Below are 16,515 nucleotides of genomic sequence, written 5' to 3'. Positions count from 1 at the left end.
TAATATCTTAACATTTATTATAATTTGTGTACATTAATGTGGATTAAGCAAGTATAATTAAAAACATTAAGCAATTAAAAAGAAGTAAATCAATGCAAAACCATCCCTCTTTGTTAACTGCAGAATTTTGTGTCTAAGACTCAAAAGGGCTATTTTGGATTCAAATCAATAGTAACCTTACAAGCTGTCTTTAAGTATATTCCATATTTCTAAAACTCCTTAAATGGCAGAGTACACCTTTAATGTAGGGAATCCATCAGATCTAGAGCTTCTTACTCCATTTATGAGGCCTGCACTGAAATGCCCAGGTAACTAAGGGAGTGACTTAGTTTTCTCTTCCTAATTCATTTGGCACACATATGTTTTTGCCCACCATATGCTAATGGTTATTGCTTCTGGAGAAAGTATGTGCTCCAGAGAGAGACAACAGTGGTTTTACAGGGTTTTTCCCTATCCTAGAGCTGAACTTGAGATAGCCGAGTTCATAATTAGTATTGGGGTGCGGCACAATAAACACCTCCCCTTCAGAGTACAGGTAACAGATAAGTAGTCAAATAAATAGAATGTTCTTGTCTGATTACCTATAGGAAGTACAAGTAGACAGTCAAATGTGTTTAGGGTTCAAAGTCTGGAGAAAGAGAAGAGCTATCTTATAAGTAAGTCCAACAAAGAGGCCTCCATTTTGTATCCCCAAGTCTTGAGGTCTATTTTTCCTTTCAACAAGTTTCCAGTTTAATGCTGAGCCCAAAGGCAGCAGGGCGAGGTTAACTCAGAGCAGCATATTAGCAAACTGCAGGAATGAAGCTGCCTTTGCTGTGCCAGACATCAACTGCTAGTGTTTTGAGTACCTGGGGACCTAAAAGTTGATGTTAGTTTGAGACAGATTCAGGTCTAGAAAACAGGTCACAAAAGGCTGTGTGATCCGGGAAGAAAGCCTACTGCACATTTCACTGAGAAGTTGCAGAAGCCAAATTTCACAGGCACTGTTTGAAGGGCCCCTGTTCCTACTGTAAAATATTTCCTTGAAGCATAGTGTTAGAAATGGTTTTGAAAAGTGTGAAATTCACCCCATCTCTGGGCTTCTTGGGTCCCTTCTTGCAACACTACAGTAATTTAATTGCTCCCTTTCCCTCTCCAAATAGAGGCTTTCACCCAGGAACAAATTTGGTCAATGCCACCATGGTTATTGCTTCTGGAGAAAGTCTGTGCTCCAGAGAGAGACAACAGTGGTTTTACAGGGTTTTTTTCCCACTTCTCTGAGCATTAGTCTTTATTTCTAAAATGGAGATGAGAATGTCTTAGAGATTATTAATGAGATTAAAGCCAATTCGTCCTGGCGATGCCGGGTGTGTGGTGATGTTTCAAGAAACCTCATCTATTTTCTTCTTTAGCCTTTTGAAATCTACATACCTTAAAAGCAGTTCAGAGAATAAAAGTCCAGGAATACTGAGGGTAAAGATTTTTAACCAACTATCAAAATTCAAACAGAATTTTGACACAGACATAGATACCCTTTGGTTAGAAGCCTCCTAATATTGTATCTTATCAAATTTAAACCTGGGTAAACTTTCCAACATGTACTAACATACCTGACTGGAAAAACTCAAAGGAGAATGGGAGGAGGGAATTTAAATCTGCTACATAATTCAATCAAAAACAATGAACTATTTTAAAAATTGTGAGAAAATTTAAAATACACACACACACACACACACACACACACACACACACACACACTGAATAGACAAGCTAAACATTAGCCTATTGCCAACCCTTAGTATTCAATGCCTGTAATTTCCCTACCAGGGATCGTCAACAGTTTTTGGCTTGGCCCCTCAAAAGACTCAGCAAGTCTGCATATGCTGATACCTAGACTTGTACCCATGTCTAACATACTAGGTCAACTGCACTCATTATAAAGCCAACATGTCTTAAGGAAGTCAAAGCGAACTCATTCATCCTGGAAGCAAGGATTTCAAGCCTGAACTGAGATACTCCTAAGGTATAAACGGCTACACAAAAGTAATTATAACATCATTGTGATACAATCTTAGATGTATGATACTTCAGTAGAAGGTGGACAGAAGTACAGTGGAACCATGGAGGATGTAAGGGAGGAGGAGCCAACAATTTGGGTCAACTGGACAGCCAAATACAGCTGGGGATCATCAGCTTCTGTTCAGCCTGGAGGAACCAAAAAAAGAAATAGAGGTAACCAATGAGACTTGAAGTAAGGATCCAATCAATCACTTACAACCAGGGTCCCTTGTTGCAGTGATTGTGAGCCCAAGCCCAACACAAAAGCATTTCCTGGAGAGAAGGCAACCTTAGGGAAAATATGCTGTGTTCAGACACTTGGGATAATCCCACTGGCTACTGGCCCAGAGAGAGCTTTTAGTCAACATCTTAGTTATTAAGCCTGAATCTAAAGCTATGCAAATAATGCTGGAAGATGGCAGAAATCCTGAAATGAGGTCAAGATTTTACCATATACCGACTACACGTTTGTTCAGAACCATTCCCTTTCTACATCTTTATTTCCTTGTCACAAAATAGCCCCAGGTGTCCCAGGGTTAACAGATTCAGCTGAGGTTCTAGATGGGAGAGGTATTTCTGTAAAGGAAGAGACTATGACTCTAGCAATTTGGAAAGGGTCCCGGGGTTGGGGTGAGGGTGGGGAGGGGTTCATACATTACTTACGATCTCAAAGAAGCATAGGACAAAGGACAAGAACTTGAGATTCTCTAATTAGATGACTGAAAAGCATAGCAGGGTCCTGAAGTAAAACCCACGTCCAAACCAGGGTTTAATAGGGCTCTTGGATACTCATCCTATGAGCTTCCAGCACTCACCTAGAAGAGCTTCTCATAGCATTTCCCACAGTGGATGGTGTCATGGTGAATGAAGATCTGGTCTAGGAGATCACCCATTGGCTTATTGCAAATACCACACTAAAAAAGCAAACTGGAGGTCAGCACTCAAAGCAGATGCTATGAGCTGATGGCACATCCTGGATTTCCAAGGAGATAAGACATTGCAAACATAGCTATTAAATGTGATTTATAAAACAAGATAAACACACAATAAAACACCAAAAGTAAGCTGGTAGGCACTGGGAAGATGGCTCAGTCAATGAAGCACTTGTTGCAGATTTGATCTCCAGAGCTCATATAAAAGCTGAGTGCAGAAGAACAAACCTGTAATCCCAAGGCTGGGATGGCAGGCATGGGATTTCTAGGGCTCTGAATAATCTTCCTGTTCTTAAATAACAGAAAACAACTAAGGAAGACATCCACTGTTGCTATCTGGCACACACACACACACACACACACACACACACACACACACACACTGGCAGGATGATTAGCATCTTGGCTAGGAGCTGCAGTTTCACAATCAGCCCAGGTTAAAATCTTGACTTTTATTTATTAGCTGAATTAGATGGGCAAGTTACTGAAGCTTTCCCAGCCTCCATTTCCTTACCTATAAGATTGGGAGAGGCTGAAGGACATGAATGTTTAAGGTCCAGAAGAAGGTGATAGTGTTCAACAGAAGAGGATGTTTTAGTAGCCCAGTCCCTCCCATAAACCTGTGTCCCTGGGAATGAATGCCAGTGGCAGGACTTCCTAACCCTGGGAGTTGAGTAAAAAGAGACCAAGAAGTGCCAGGTTTTCCAGACCTCTCAATGTTTCCAGTCTGAGGCTTCTAGCTTCAGGCAACCAAAGCTATAAAGGTCTGAGGATGTGAAAGCTTAAGAGAGTGACTTAAGGTATAAAAAAAATGAAAACTGTTTCAGATTTCTTTCCCTCTGTGCTATTGTTATATTAAGACTTCAAAAGCTCAGAGGGTTTTTTTTTTTTAAATACTAATCAATGAAGTTCTGATAAGCTATTAATCTAGTTTTGGTAAAGCACTTCAAAATGTTATCATAGTTACAAGCTCAATATTTTAAATTTCCTTTAGTTGTCTTATAAGTATAGACTTAAAAGTCTATACATTTTGACTGTGCTAAAAATGTCTGTCTAATCTATATACACCCGGTCTTCTGGACAGAGGAAAAAGGCCCTGATTTCATGGTCTGGATTACTAAAAATCAAGATCAAGTGAGCTTTTGCCCTTCTGCTCCACGGGAGGTTTCTGTCCTCCCTGAACTTGCCTTAAAAAGTGTTCATGCTTTTAACCTAACATGATATCCCAGGCTTCTACTATGACACAAAGGTGTGAATCTACTGCTTTTTCTCCAGCGTGGATTTCAGTACAGATTATAAGCAATGGTAATGCTTATAATATAATAATATAAGACTTATCTCTTTTGTAACCTTAAAAAAAAACCTCTTCTAAGCTTTGGAGAATCAGCTTAAATCTACCTCTCTTGGGTCAAATGGACTCCAAATAAATACTGTCAATCAATGGTCTACTTCTGCCGTTTCACTTATTCCTGAGGGTGAGATTGCACCATTTCCCTGGTCTTCGGACTTCCTTCCCTCAACTACCAGGACTTCCCAGCTTTCCCTCAAAGTATGCATCTAAGAGAGTTTCAAAGCAGCTAGCCCCAGGTGGTCCAGCTTCATAGACTGCTTCAACTAAGCCTGCACTTTTTTAGTCCCAGACAGTCCTGCAGAGAGCATGGACATTGAGGGAAACAGCCTGCTTTTTCTGGACTTGGCCAGCATACCAACTTTCTTGGATCCTCAAAGATGTCAATGCCTTCAGACAGCAGGAAGCAGTCTAAAGAGCCCAGCACCCCCATTCCTACCTCACCATTATCCCTGTCCTGTTTCCTGACCTTTTATAACAAAACGGAGGAATGTTAGAAATCAGGCACTCCCTAGCCTACCTTTCAGGGCCTCAGCGCCTGCAGATACCAGCCAGGTGCAGGTGCATTTTCATTGGTGCTACAAGTTGCATATTTTCCCTATACAACACACACTATGGTGATTTGAATATGCTTGGCTCAGGGAGTAAGTGACACAATTAGGAGGTGTGGCCTTGGAGTAGCTGTGGCCTTGTTGGAGGAATTCAGTCACTGTGGAGGTGGGCTTTGAGGTTCCTTTGGTCAAGCTCTGCCCAATGAGGAGGGTACTCCTCTCCTGGCTGCCTTTGGATCAAGCTGTAGAACTCTTAGCTCTCTGTCATGATGGACTGAATCTCTGAACCTGTAAGCCAGCCCCCATTAAATGCATTTTAGTGTCATCTACATCCTAACTTGTACCTTTTCAGTCTTTCTCATGTTAACAAATAATATCACATTCCTTTACTAGGAGGCTTAGGCACAAAACTCTGGGATATCTTTGGAATCCTCACAACTTGGCAGCTTTGAGCTATCCAATTACCATCTTACCATCTTTATTGTCAAACACCTCAGCAAGTGACCAGTCTCTCTAGATTGATTTGTGAATGAGAACTCCTAGAAAGAATCTGATTGGCTGCTTAGAACATTAATGATGCAGAGGGGCTGGAATAGTGAAGTCCAAAAGCCTAATTACAATTATCTTGGGTTACCTTTGACCTACTAAACAGCAATTCCTTGCTTTTCATCCTCTCACTAAAAGACCTCACATCTTAACAAATAAAAACCCTTCTGGAATCTAGCAAGTTAACCAACCAATCAAATGCTAAGTGTGTACTTAACGTTTCCACCAATGTTGGTAAAGTATCTTGATTTATAGAATTCTTTGTTGTGAGAAAAATAAATAAATAAATAAACTCCAGCGGGTCTGATGTTTGATTAATGTAGCAATTCAGCTTATAAAAGTAAAACCAAAACCAAACCAAAACCCTAACTATAGGTAAGATTTCCCCTCAACTGGAGAAATTTATCATCTTAAATTGGTTTATTTTAAGCACTTAATTAAAAGCCATAGGTCAGATATATATAGATATAGATATATAGATACATAGATAGATAGATATAGATATATAAATTAAAATGTAAAATTATCTGTAACAAAATGATAAAATTGTTCATTCATAACAGTAATTTATAAAACTTATATGTAAGGGCAATGGTGACACTAAAATGAATTTAAATTAATAAAAATATTAGAGGTTATATCAAGGTTATACATCCTTTCTGAGATAACTGTCTATGTTTATCTTTTCCTCTGACTTTGCCACTTCATTTTTACCTCCTAACAATGAGATTCTATATCAAAGGGGAGGACAGTGGCCTGTATTAAGATATTAAAATTCCCATGTCACTTTCACTTGAAACATTAGATCCACACTACCTATCATATTTTTCTTTTAATATTCATGATTAAGATCGTACTAAAATATCTTTATTATATAAGCCAGTTCTAAAATTCCTTTCAAATTCTATACTAATGCCACAAATCTCAGTTTGGTTTGAATTGAATTCCATAAAGCTTAGGGGACTACCTTAGACTGCTAAGTGTTAGGTATCAAAGAAATCCAGGATAAATTGCTGAGATACCTATAACATATCAAAGCAGACATGGCAGCCAGGCTTCCCAGTACCTGTTATAGAGTTCTAGTTCTTAGAAATTCTTAGCTCTATCTCCTATGTAAAACCTCTCCAGGACATGAGCTTTGTGGTCCTTTATCCAGTTTTTCTTTTCCTATAAATATAAAGCTCAGCCATTTTGGGTGCATGCTGTCTTGGTTCTCTTGGCTCCTTGGCCTCTTGGTCTACAGCTCCTCTCTTAGCTCCCCCACCCTGCCTATGTCTTCCTCTCTTGAATCCCACCTGTCCTTCCCCTCTCGTGGTTTAGTTCAGTCTGGACCTTTCCAGATGCCTTTTGGCTGTTCTCTCCATCATATCTGCAACAAACTCTTCTCCACAATTATACCTAGGAGCAATTATGTCCTCATTTTCATTCATCTGGTGCCAAAACCATGGGAGTGGCATATATCAATTCATTTCTAAGGGGCATGGCCTCTCTGAACTAACCTGCTGATTTGACTTTCCTAAGGTATGTATAGATCATTTGTTTCTGCTGGCTCCTGCCACCTACCATATTATACTCCAAATTCCATATTCTACTTCTTCAGGCACATCTTCTCTCCACCAGCTCTATCTATTTGTCTCTCCTTGTCTACTCGGTGTCTCTCTGGCTCCTGCAGTTTGCTACACCTCCTGTGCATTCATCATGCATCTCTTGGTCTCTCTGGCTTCTGGAGCCTTCTATATCCTTCTGGAATACCTATCACCTGAGCACCTCTCTATATCTCTGACATCTTATGCCCATGTGGGCATCTCTTTACTAAAGATACCCCTTCTCTTTCCCCAAAAGTCTCTCTCAGTCCATCTCTTTAGCAGTTTTCTCCTCTACCTTCTCTGTCTTTCTTCTTCTACTGGATAAATGTAGCCCCAGAGTTGCCTGCTTTGTCTATTACTACAAAAGTCACAGCGGTGTGCTGAGATGCTTCTCTTATCCTACTGGGCCCCTGTCTTGTAGAAAGGAATGCCTCTCCTTTGTGGTTTGATACATTTCTGACAGCTCTCTCATTCTACTTGGGGACACCCTGGATTGAAATTCTTACACCACTACACTTACCTGCTCTCTTCTTGTTCTCAGCTCCTTCGTGGAGCTTCCTTGCCTCCCCTGCTGCAATCCCACAGCTTCACTATACACTCCTGGGCCTTCCACCCTTTCCTTGCCTCCTCTCCCCCCAAAGCTACCTGCTCTATCTCCCCTTATCCCTTCCTGGGCCTTGTATGGTTGGTCCTTCCTCTCTTTTTCCTCGGACTCAGAGATTTTATTGAAACCTCACTGTCTTCCAAGAAACAGTTTGCCCTCAGTACAGATCAATCAATGGCCAAAGAATGGCACATTAGATTTTTCAACAACTTCTACCACTGCACAAATGAATCCAAAATCTTAAGTCTTAACTTGTTCTGCTCTATACTCCAAAAGTTCTCTCATCTCTAAGGTTGATTTTATTTTCTACTATTTGTTTGTTTGTTTGTTTGTTTTTGAGACAGGGTTTCTCTGTGTAGCCCTGGCTGTCCCGGAACGCACTCTGTAGACCAGGCTGGCCTCGAACTCAGAAATCCGCCTGCCTCTGCCTCCCAAGTGCTGGGATTAAAGGCGTGTGCCACCACTGCCTGGCTTATTTTCTACTCTTAAAATTCTTATATCTCTAAAAGTTCTTTGCTCTCTACTCCCAAAAAAAGCCCTCTTAAGACAATTCTGTAAACTATCTCAGGATTTGTAAGTTCATTAGGTATGGTTAAAATTCTGTAACAAAATTTAGCTTTAAAGTTATAATAAAAGGCTTATGATAAAAAACCTATACATTGGTATCTTAATTCCCTACAACTTGTACTTGTTTTAAAAAAATAGGTCTACACCCACATATAAGGATGCTTGAATCTCACTCAGAAGGGGAAATAAAACAGACATTGGAAGTGAATGGAGGGAGGGAACTGGATGGGAGACAGGGTAGGGAGGTGAACAAGGCAGGAGGATCAGGTGTGGGGAGAGGTAGGGCAGAAATGGGCTAGAAAAAGGAAAGGAAATCTGTTGGGAAGGTTCATCTCAGGGACGAGTCAGAGCCCTGGGATGGAGAAGGCTCCTGGGAGTCTTTGGAAGTGACCCCTAGCAGAGACTCCTAACAACTGGGGATATGGAAGACTGAAGTAGCTACTGGCTAAGAAAATGCTGCTGATGGAGACTTGTCACCAACATATCTACCTGGATAAGGATCATGAATGTTATACTATGAATACCCCAGGTATGTACACTGGTGCAACCAAGAACATTTCAATTGGATTTAAGGCCAGCTTCATGGAAGGGAATTCATATCCCAAATTGTAAGCCCTATCAAAGGCATTTGCTGGGGAGTGCATAGGCCCTATTATGGAAAACACTGCTATTGTTTTATTAAATAGACATCTGTTCATGGCTACAGACTATGCTGCTGTTAACTTTCATCAGGGAACCTTCTTTTTGCAGTGAGAGGTGGTTACTGTAGACTTCTAATGCTTCACAGTGCTGACTGATATGATTGTTGCTGAGGCATGGTAGTGAAAGGGTTAAAATTTTTCAAAAACTCCTAGCAGGCTGAGCAGAACCAAGAGTGCAGGTCACCTTGGCTGTGAGCTCTGTGTTTCAGGAACTTGGCTGACCATAAGATAGATGGTTGATTACGAATAGGCTCTTTGAGAATAGCCTATATAAAATGTTCCCCATGACTGTTCCTTGTGCCCTGTCACAAACTGAATAATGGGCTGGGACTTTCCACAGGTACTCTCCAATGACCCCCATTCACTCCCCCCCTGGGTTAGGGTTTTTTCCTTGTGGGTTTTGCCTTTAAATTTTCTCTTGTCTCCAAAGCCCCAGGGTCAGACCCCATTGCCCCTGTGTGGGTCATGGGTCTTGACCTCAACATGTTGATCGAAATATACCTCTTGCTAATTACATCAAGTTCGGTGTCTTGTGAGTTATTGGGTGGCCGCAAATTCCTGAGGCTTGGGTGAGGTCCTCCCTTCGTGGAGACCTTAGAGTAGCACAGTACTTAGGTCTAAATGAGAGAAAATAATCATACATTTGTATCACTAGCTTCCACAACCCAGGAAACATCAGAGAAGATGGAGTAGAAAAAAATGTAGAATTCAGAGGAATGGGTAAATTGCTGTGGAACTCTGTGGTTTTGGCAAAACATGTCTATTGCATCTTAAAAACCATAGCATATGTGATTACCTGTGTGAGATCTTTATAAAATTGGGCCCAGTAACATTCAGTTGTAGTGCTCACAAGGCAGCTTGTAGGGTCACTGGCACTTCAGAAGTGGTGCATGAGGCATAGCATATTACTAGATGCAGGAGGCCTCACCCCACTCAACCCCAAGAATATATAAGCAGCTAGTGGTTGCTACGGAGAGGGTACTTTTCTTTGGTGGTCACAAGTTACATATCCTGTAACTAACTCCAATTAAACTCATTGTTTGACCCAACTTGACTTGAGTGAAATAATTTCTTTTATCTGTTTCTGGTGCTATATATGGGGGTACTAGGACATCTGTTCACATGTCCCCTAGGAAAATTTAATCCAATATCCTCTCATTCTTGTCATCCTATGCATGACTGTTAGAATGAGTTGTATTTCTGTGTTGGGTCCTTTGTACTACTGGCCCTCTATGAGGAATAGTCCTTTCTCAGAACACCCTTTTTTGCCTCCATGCTGTTATTAGCCATGTGGAACTGTCAACACTCCTCTCTTCAGCTCAGAGCCCTGCTGAGCCTCTGAGATTGTTTACAGCTGTGAAAAGAAATCCAGTCCCCTCTACACTTCCATACTCTCTGATGTCATCATCAGATCTGTGCTCTTCAGAATATTCACACCTCTTTCTTACCTTAAAACAATACTCATGGCAGCAGATGCCAAGATGTTCAAGGGTAATCTTCGGACAATCTTGGATCTCATGGCTACAGTAAGTACAGACCCCTTCAGTTGGTCTAGGAGATGGAAACAAGGACCAAGCAGTCAGGCTGGTTCCCACACTTCTGATATGATGCAGCAGATCTTCTAGGTTTGCCAGTACTCCCAGCTTCTCAATGTGTTCTGTGTTGTATAACTGGGAGCATAACCTATGCCAAAGTGGTTCCCCAACTTGTCACTATTCTCCTAAACCAGTCTTGATAGTCTCTTCTGCATGACTGGGACCATGGAGGATTGTATAGCCTGCTCAAAACTCATGTTAAAGTCCTAGAAGATACTTACTTCTTGGTATACTCTGTTACAAGATTCCTTTTTATTTCTGAGAATCAACTCTGCTTTTCCCTCCTTTTCTTTTCTTCCCCCAACAGGAACTGATGAAATAAGCTCTATTCTCTGATCCTACAGGAGGCTTAAATTAGGAGTTCTATCTTCCAGAGATGTAGGCCTGATTCTGACAGAAGCCAGGGTGTCACTAGTAACCAGGACCTAGCACTGCCATGGGCACTGATATTTTAGCCCTATGTGGTGGTTTGAATGAAAATGTCCCCCACAGGCCCATAGGGACACTATTAGGAGGCCTTGTTAGAGGAACTATGTCACTACAGGTGGGCTTTGAGGTCTCAGATGCTTAAGCCACACCTATTGTTGTCTCATTCTTTTCCTGCTGCCTGCATATCCAGGTGTAGAACTCTTAGCTACCTCTCCAGTACCATGGCTCCCTGTGTGCTTTTATGATTCCTGACATAATGATAATGGACTAAACTTCTGAATCATAAGCTAGCCCCAATTAAATGTTTCCCTTTATAAGAGTTGTCATGTTCATAGTGTCTCTTCACAACAATAGAAACTGTAAGGCACCTTGCCATTCTGCTGGCAGCCTATAGCTGACTCTCTGGACATAAGAATCACCCAAGAATCCTCTTCTCAGTGCATCCTTGTTTCTGTTGTGTTCTTTTTGTACACTTGTGCACAAGTGACTAGGGTTGTCCTTGGAGAGGATCCCAGTCCTGTGACTAAGTCCAGTGATTAATTAGTAATATTAGATTCTAGAGTTAATATTGGAACAATGGAGAGACACAGTACAATGGTATTTGATCTGTCATGCTACTAGAATATGATGTATTTCATTTGTTCCTATACAATTGAAAAATTTCCAGGCATCTCAGCAGTCTACCTTCCATGGTTTATACAAAGCTTGAGTGTATCCTCCAGAGATTCATGTGTTAGAAGTTTTGTCCTTAATGTAGCAATATGACATGTGGTAAGACTTAAGAGTTAGGGCCTAGAAAGAGGTAAATAAGTCATTGTGGGTGCTTCCTTCTTTGTGTGTTTGTTTTTGAGACAAAGTCTCACTGTGTAGCCCTAGGTGGCCTAAAACTTGCTATGTAATCCAAGCTGGCCTCAAATTTACAGAGATCCACCTGTCTTTGCCTCCTGAGTCCTAGGAATAAAGGCATGTGCCACCATATCTAACCTTGGGCATTTTGGTAAAGTAGCATATACAGACTATAAAATTATCTGATGACATGATTACTCATGTGATCTGTGACTGTCCAGAATTCATTAATCTGGCATAATGGAAGGAACATCTGTCACCCTGTCTATATACAAATCCCTGTACTTGTTTGTGTTGGGGTAAAAGGAACACACTGTTAAGATTTGCTTCATCTTAACTTTCTCCCCAGTCTAGCTGTGTCTTCTGAGTGTAAACCATAGTAAGTTAGATCTCATTATAAGTGAGAAGACATATGACAGAGGAGAAACATCCATAACCTGTTAATAGTCAGGCCCCAGGATTCATTTCTGGCTCTGCCAGTAACTAACCTCCTGTGACTTATTCCTCCCCCTTTTTTCCTCACTGTAACCTGGGTAGATTCACTCTCTGATGCAGATTCTTTTCTTTCCTATTACAAAAATTTAAAAATAGCCCTTTTTTTCCTTAAGGCCATCCTATTACTGCTGACACCTAGTGATCAGTTCCATGACTCCAGGCCACTGTGTATTCTTAGTTCTGTCTTCTTGATGATAAAACAAACAAACAAAAAAAACATTTTTCTTAAGCAAAAAGGAAAAGAGGGCATGGGATAGGGGTTTTCTAGGGAGGGGAAATGGGGAAAGGGGATGGCATCTGAAATGTAAATAAAATATCCAATAAAAAAAGAAAAAAACCATTTTTCTTTGGTTTCTTTCTCAAAAAACACACCAATCTCTTGTGTAGTTGTTTCTTTCTTTTGGCATATATTCAGATATGCAAGTTAGTCAAATGAATCATTAGGTTTTATTCTGAAGAGTGTATCTTGCTGACAAGAGCCCCCTCAGGCTCTCTTTCAGACCTTTTGTGTCTATTCTTCATCTTGGTTTACAGGCTTTAGTTGCCATAAATGTGACATCCTGATTGGTATAGTACCACCTTATGCAGTGTCCCACTGTATGACAGAACTGCAAACAGATCAAAAGCTTCAAAGCAGAAGAGAAAGACCCATGTGGAGATCTGCCTTAGTGCTCTCTCACCTATATAACTGGAAGACGTCTGTCAAGAAAGCAGACATACCTCTCAGAAGATGGAGTGCCTTCATGTGGGTGTTTCTTTGCCAGATCCAATGAGTCGTCAATGCTGAAGTGTAATGGAGAAGAGAGCACAACATTAGCCACAGCATTATCATAGTCATACATAGAAAATGATTTTCTCATTAGCCTTGTGGCCACAATTAGAGACATGACTACACTGACAGTCATCACCACTCTGATGAGAAATGGCCTTTGGTACAATAGGGACTTATACTAAGGAGACACATTTTTCTTGGTGAGTTCTTTCATGATGAATGAAGAAGACACCCTGTGGTAAGAGTCTTGAGACTTATGTAGCAGTGGGACCCTCAGTTCCTTTGACCATCAGAAAAAAAAAACAGTTATTACATATGGATATGTATGGGTTACTATGGGAACTTTCAGGTGCCATACACTGAAGAAACAAGAAACTAGATATACTGCCTACTTTTATGTCAACTTGACACAAGCAAGAGTCATTTGAGAGATGGGAACACTTGAGGAAATGCCTCCATAAGATCAGCCTATAGAAAAGGCTGTAGGGCAGTTTCTTAATTAGTAATTGATATAGGAAGGCCCAGCCTATTTGGAGTGGGGCCACTCCAGGGCTGGTTGTTTTAAATTCTTTAAGAAAGCAGGCTGAACAAGCCAAAAAGAGCAAGCCAGAAAGCAGTACCCCTCCACAGCCTCTGCATTAGCTCCTGCCTCCAGTTTCCTGCCCTGTTTGAATGCCTGTCCGGGTTTCCTTAGATGATGGTCTATGATGTGGAAGTGCAAGCACTTTCCTCTCCAAGAGGTTTGTGGTCATGGTGTTTCATCTCTGCAGTAGCAACCCCACGACAGAAATTGGTACCAGGAGTGGGATATAGCTGTGACAGACCTAACCATGTTGTTTGGGGAGGGTTGTGGGACGTGAGAAATTTGGCTAGAAAAAATTCATTGAGCTGCCTAAGCTTGGCGAGCTTTTGTGGTAGCTTGGAAGATAAGAATGTTGAGGATGGAGGCCTGGCTTATGAAGTACCAGAGAGCAGTCATTGAGGTCACTTAAAGACTCTATGGAGGCCTTGCATATTTTCATTAAGAATCTGTGGTATTAGTTAGCTGGAGCAGACTAATTGACTGTGATTAACAGGAAACAATCAGCACTAAAATAAAAACTTTCCTATACTGGGCTAATCAATGTTGGTTGGCTGGAACTGATAAATTAGTGAGGGTCAAGAAGACACCAGCACCACTGAGGTGAAACCTCTGGGAAGTATGTCCTCAGCATTAGCATTCAGAAGTTCTGCTCCAGAGGTGGCCAAGGCTCCACCTTGTCCTGGCAGCTGAACTTGGTAGTTACTCTGGTGGCATTGGATTTGATGTCATGGAGTGGTGAGTCTGGACGGCAGTGGGGGCTTAGCACTGTGTGGCTGGACTGGAGACCCTGAAGAGAGGCTGGGAGAGGCTATTATTGGTGAAAGTGCAGTCCAGTTGCAGCAAGAGACCCCATTTGGCTTAACAACAATATGTTTGTATGTCAAGCTGACAAGGGTCAATTGTGCTGGCTAGTTTTATTTCAACTTGACACAAGTGTGGGTGGGTGGAACAACACTGAAAAGACTTGGAAGTAACTTCCTGCATAGCATAGGAAAGCAAACAGGCAAGGGGTTCAGTGGGGCCACCTAGCATGAAAGAACATGGGGGTTAGATTTTCAATCCACCTAACTAGAAAGAAAACCTGAAAATCCATAAGTCATGCATTAGTAGGCACTTGTTGTATACTGTCATTCACTGAATTATTACCCAGTAGGCACTGTCCACTGAATCCTGCTTGAGGTAACAGGATGTAGGAGTAAAGGCATCACTGTGCCTGGTACAGGCTATGACAACAGAGCAGTTGAAACCTGTTCTTACCTGTCACAGTGTGAGAACACTGGCTTCCCAGAAGACACTTCACTAGCATTCATATACTCCTTCACGAAGAGAAGCCCTTTGCTGTAGAAGGAGCACAGCAGAATAGGGTGTGTACTAGAAGATTCTAGGAAACTGGGCCTGGCCCACAGAGGAGGGTCAATGCCACTAGCCCAGTGTGAAGGAAATGCAGAAACTCATGTGCAGGCCTAGGGTAGAGGGACTAGTGAGCTCACAAGCCAGGCTTCATGGGAAGCTGCAGACAGATGGCAGGATGCCGATGCCAGTGTACATGTGGACTAGCTCTTTCCACTTAGTGCCTTCTCTGCAGTAGTCACCCACTACACTTCACACCCCATTATCAATCAGGTTCCAAGGGCCTATGAGTAACTTTAATCTATGCTTTGGAAAGCCTCTGTAAACTTTGGAAACAAGGTCTGCTTCAGGCTGGCTCAGTGTAGCCCCATCCTTGACCCTCATTTCCATGTTTCAGTCCCCTGGCCTGATCAGTAGAGAACTTACACATACTGCTTACTCAGCAGACTCCCTAGAATGGCATCCCTTTTTGTAAGCTAAAGGTATTCAACTGTACAGGTAAAGCAGAGAAAGAGAGGGTGGAAGAGGTTGGCCTGGCCTCCCTGGCTTTCATACAGATAGAAGCCTGCCACTGGTTGTATCTGCTAGTTTCAAATGTTCCACTTCAGCTTCTTGTTGAGATGCTACAGGACCATGTCCAGTCCTGCCAATAGGCTTGAGGAATGTAAAATTTATACTTGAGGGACTAAGGACTATACTATATCAGCCCATTTGCTACTGGGATGCTAGGAGTTGGAGAAGACATCACAGAGAAAGCAACAGAGAAGGAAAGTGGCGTCCTTTACTTGCAAGGAGATTATAGGGAACCCCCACGCTCAAGGACACCAAGACTTGCTAGATGGTCCTTCTTACACAGTTGAGCTGGAGTCCATCTCACTTGAGACACTAGGAACACACAGTTGAGACTGTGTGGATGTGTCAGAGATGGTAACAGTGACCATACAGCTTGAAGGGCTTTTTTGCCTGAAAAAAAATGGAGAAAAGAAGGAACATGTCTCTATTTCCTGATTCAAATAGGCCTTTATGGCCTAACCCCAAAGTTTGCCACTTCAAGACCTTTAAACTCATGCCAGTATTTTGGGAACAGTGGGTGCAAATCTTTTATTATTGTTCTTGAATGTTACTCAGAGATCAGTGAATGGAACCTGTCTCTATACAGAGGAGAAAATCCAGGTTTGATGAGGAGAGACGACACAGCCCTCTTCATAATGACTCATGGGTGAGACTCCATTTTCCAGTTTCTACTCTGAATTCTGGACTGTAGGCTAGGGCATTGGTGTTGGTAACTTGCCCATCAGGTTACAGGGAGTGTAACAGCCAGGGTGAAGAAGCAGGGGAAAGCAGTCTAGTTTGCTAGTTAGGAAACCAGACAAAACAGTCCTTTTGTAGGATTAACTTCCTCACCTTATATCAAACTCTGGAGAACTGCAGACCATGGGAAGAGTAGAAAGGCTCAGGGATTAATGAGGAGGCAGGTCAGATGAACCTCATTCTGAAAGATACCAGTTACCTTGGCTACAGCACATGGCCCTGATCCTGAATACTGGCTCCCTAGGTAGCTCACAAGTATGAA

General features: G+C 41.8%; 1 protein-coding gene across 11 annotated transcripts in view; it reads right to left on the bottom strand.

Moving 5' to 3' along the window:
• Positions 1-16,515, bottom strand: part of Znf185 (zinc finger protein 185 with LIM domain) — a 49,539-nt gene continuing 33,024 nt past the window's right edge. For 10 of the 11 annotated variants that reach the window (XM_034485809.2, XM_034485807.2, XM_034485812.2 and 7 more), the window contains 6 exons: positions 15,795-15,905; positions 14,850-14,930; positions 12,958-13,020; positions 10,321-10,423; positions 2,853-2,951; positions 1-2,184 (listed from right to left, as the gene is read on the bottom strand). In XM_034485809.2, coding sequence (XP_034341700.1) covers positions 2,853-2,951; positions 10,321-10,423; positions 12,958-13,020; positions 14,850-14,930; positions 15,795-15,905 — 457 coding nt within the window. In that variant the 3' untranslated portion in view covers positions 1-2,184. The remainder of the gene's footprint in view (positions 2,185-2,852; positions 2,952-10,320; positions 10,424-12,957; positions 13,021-14,849; positions 14,931-15,794; positions 15,906-16,515) is intronic. The other variant, XM_034485817.2, reaches the window with a different exon arrangement.

Source organism: Arvicanthis niloticus, chromosome X, assembly GCF_011762505.2.
Source record: "Arvicanthis niloticus isolate mArvNil1 chromosome X, mArvNil1.pat.X, whole genome shotgun sequence".
Taxonomy (NCBI): Eukaryota; Metazoa; Chordata; class Mammalia; order Rodentia; family Muridae; genus Arvicanthis; species Arvicanthis niloticus.
Note: the sequence above shows the minus strand (reverse complement) of the source record. Positions and strands in the feature narration are given on the sequence as shown.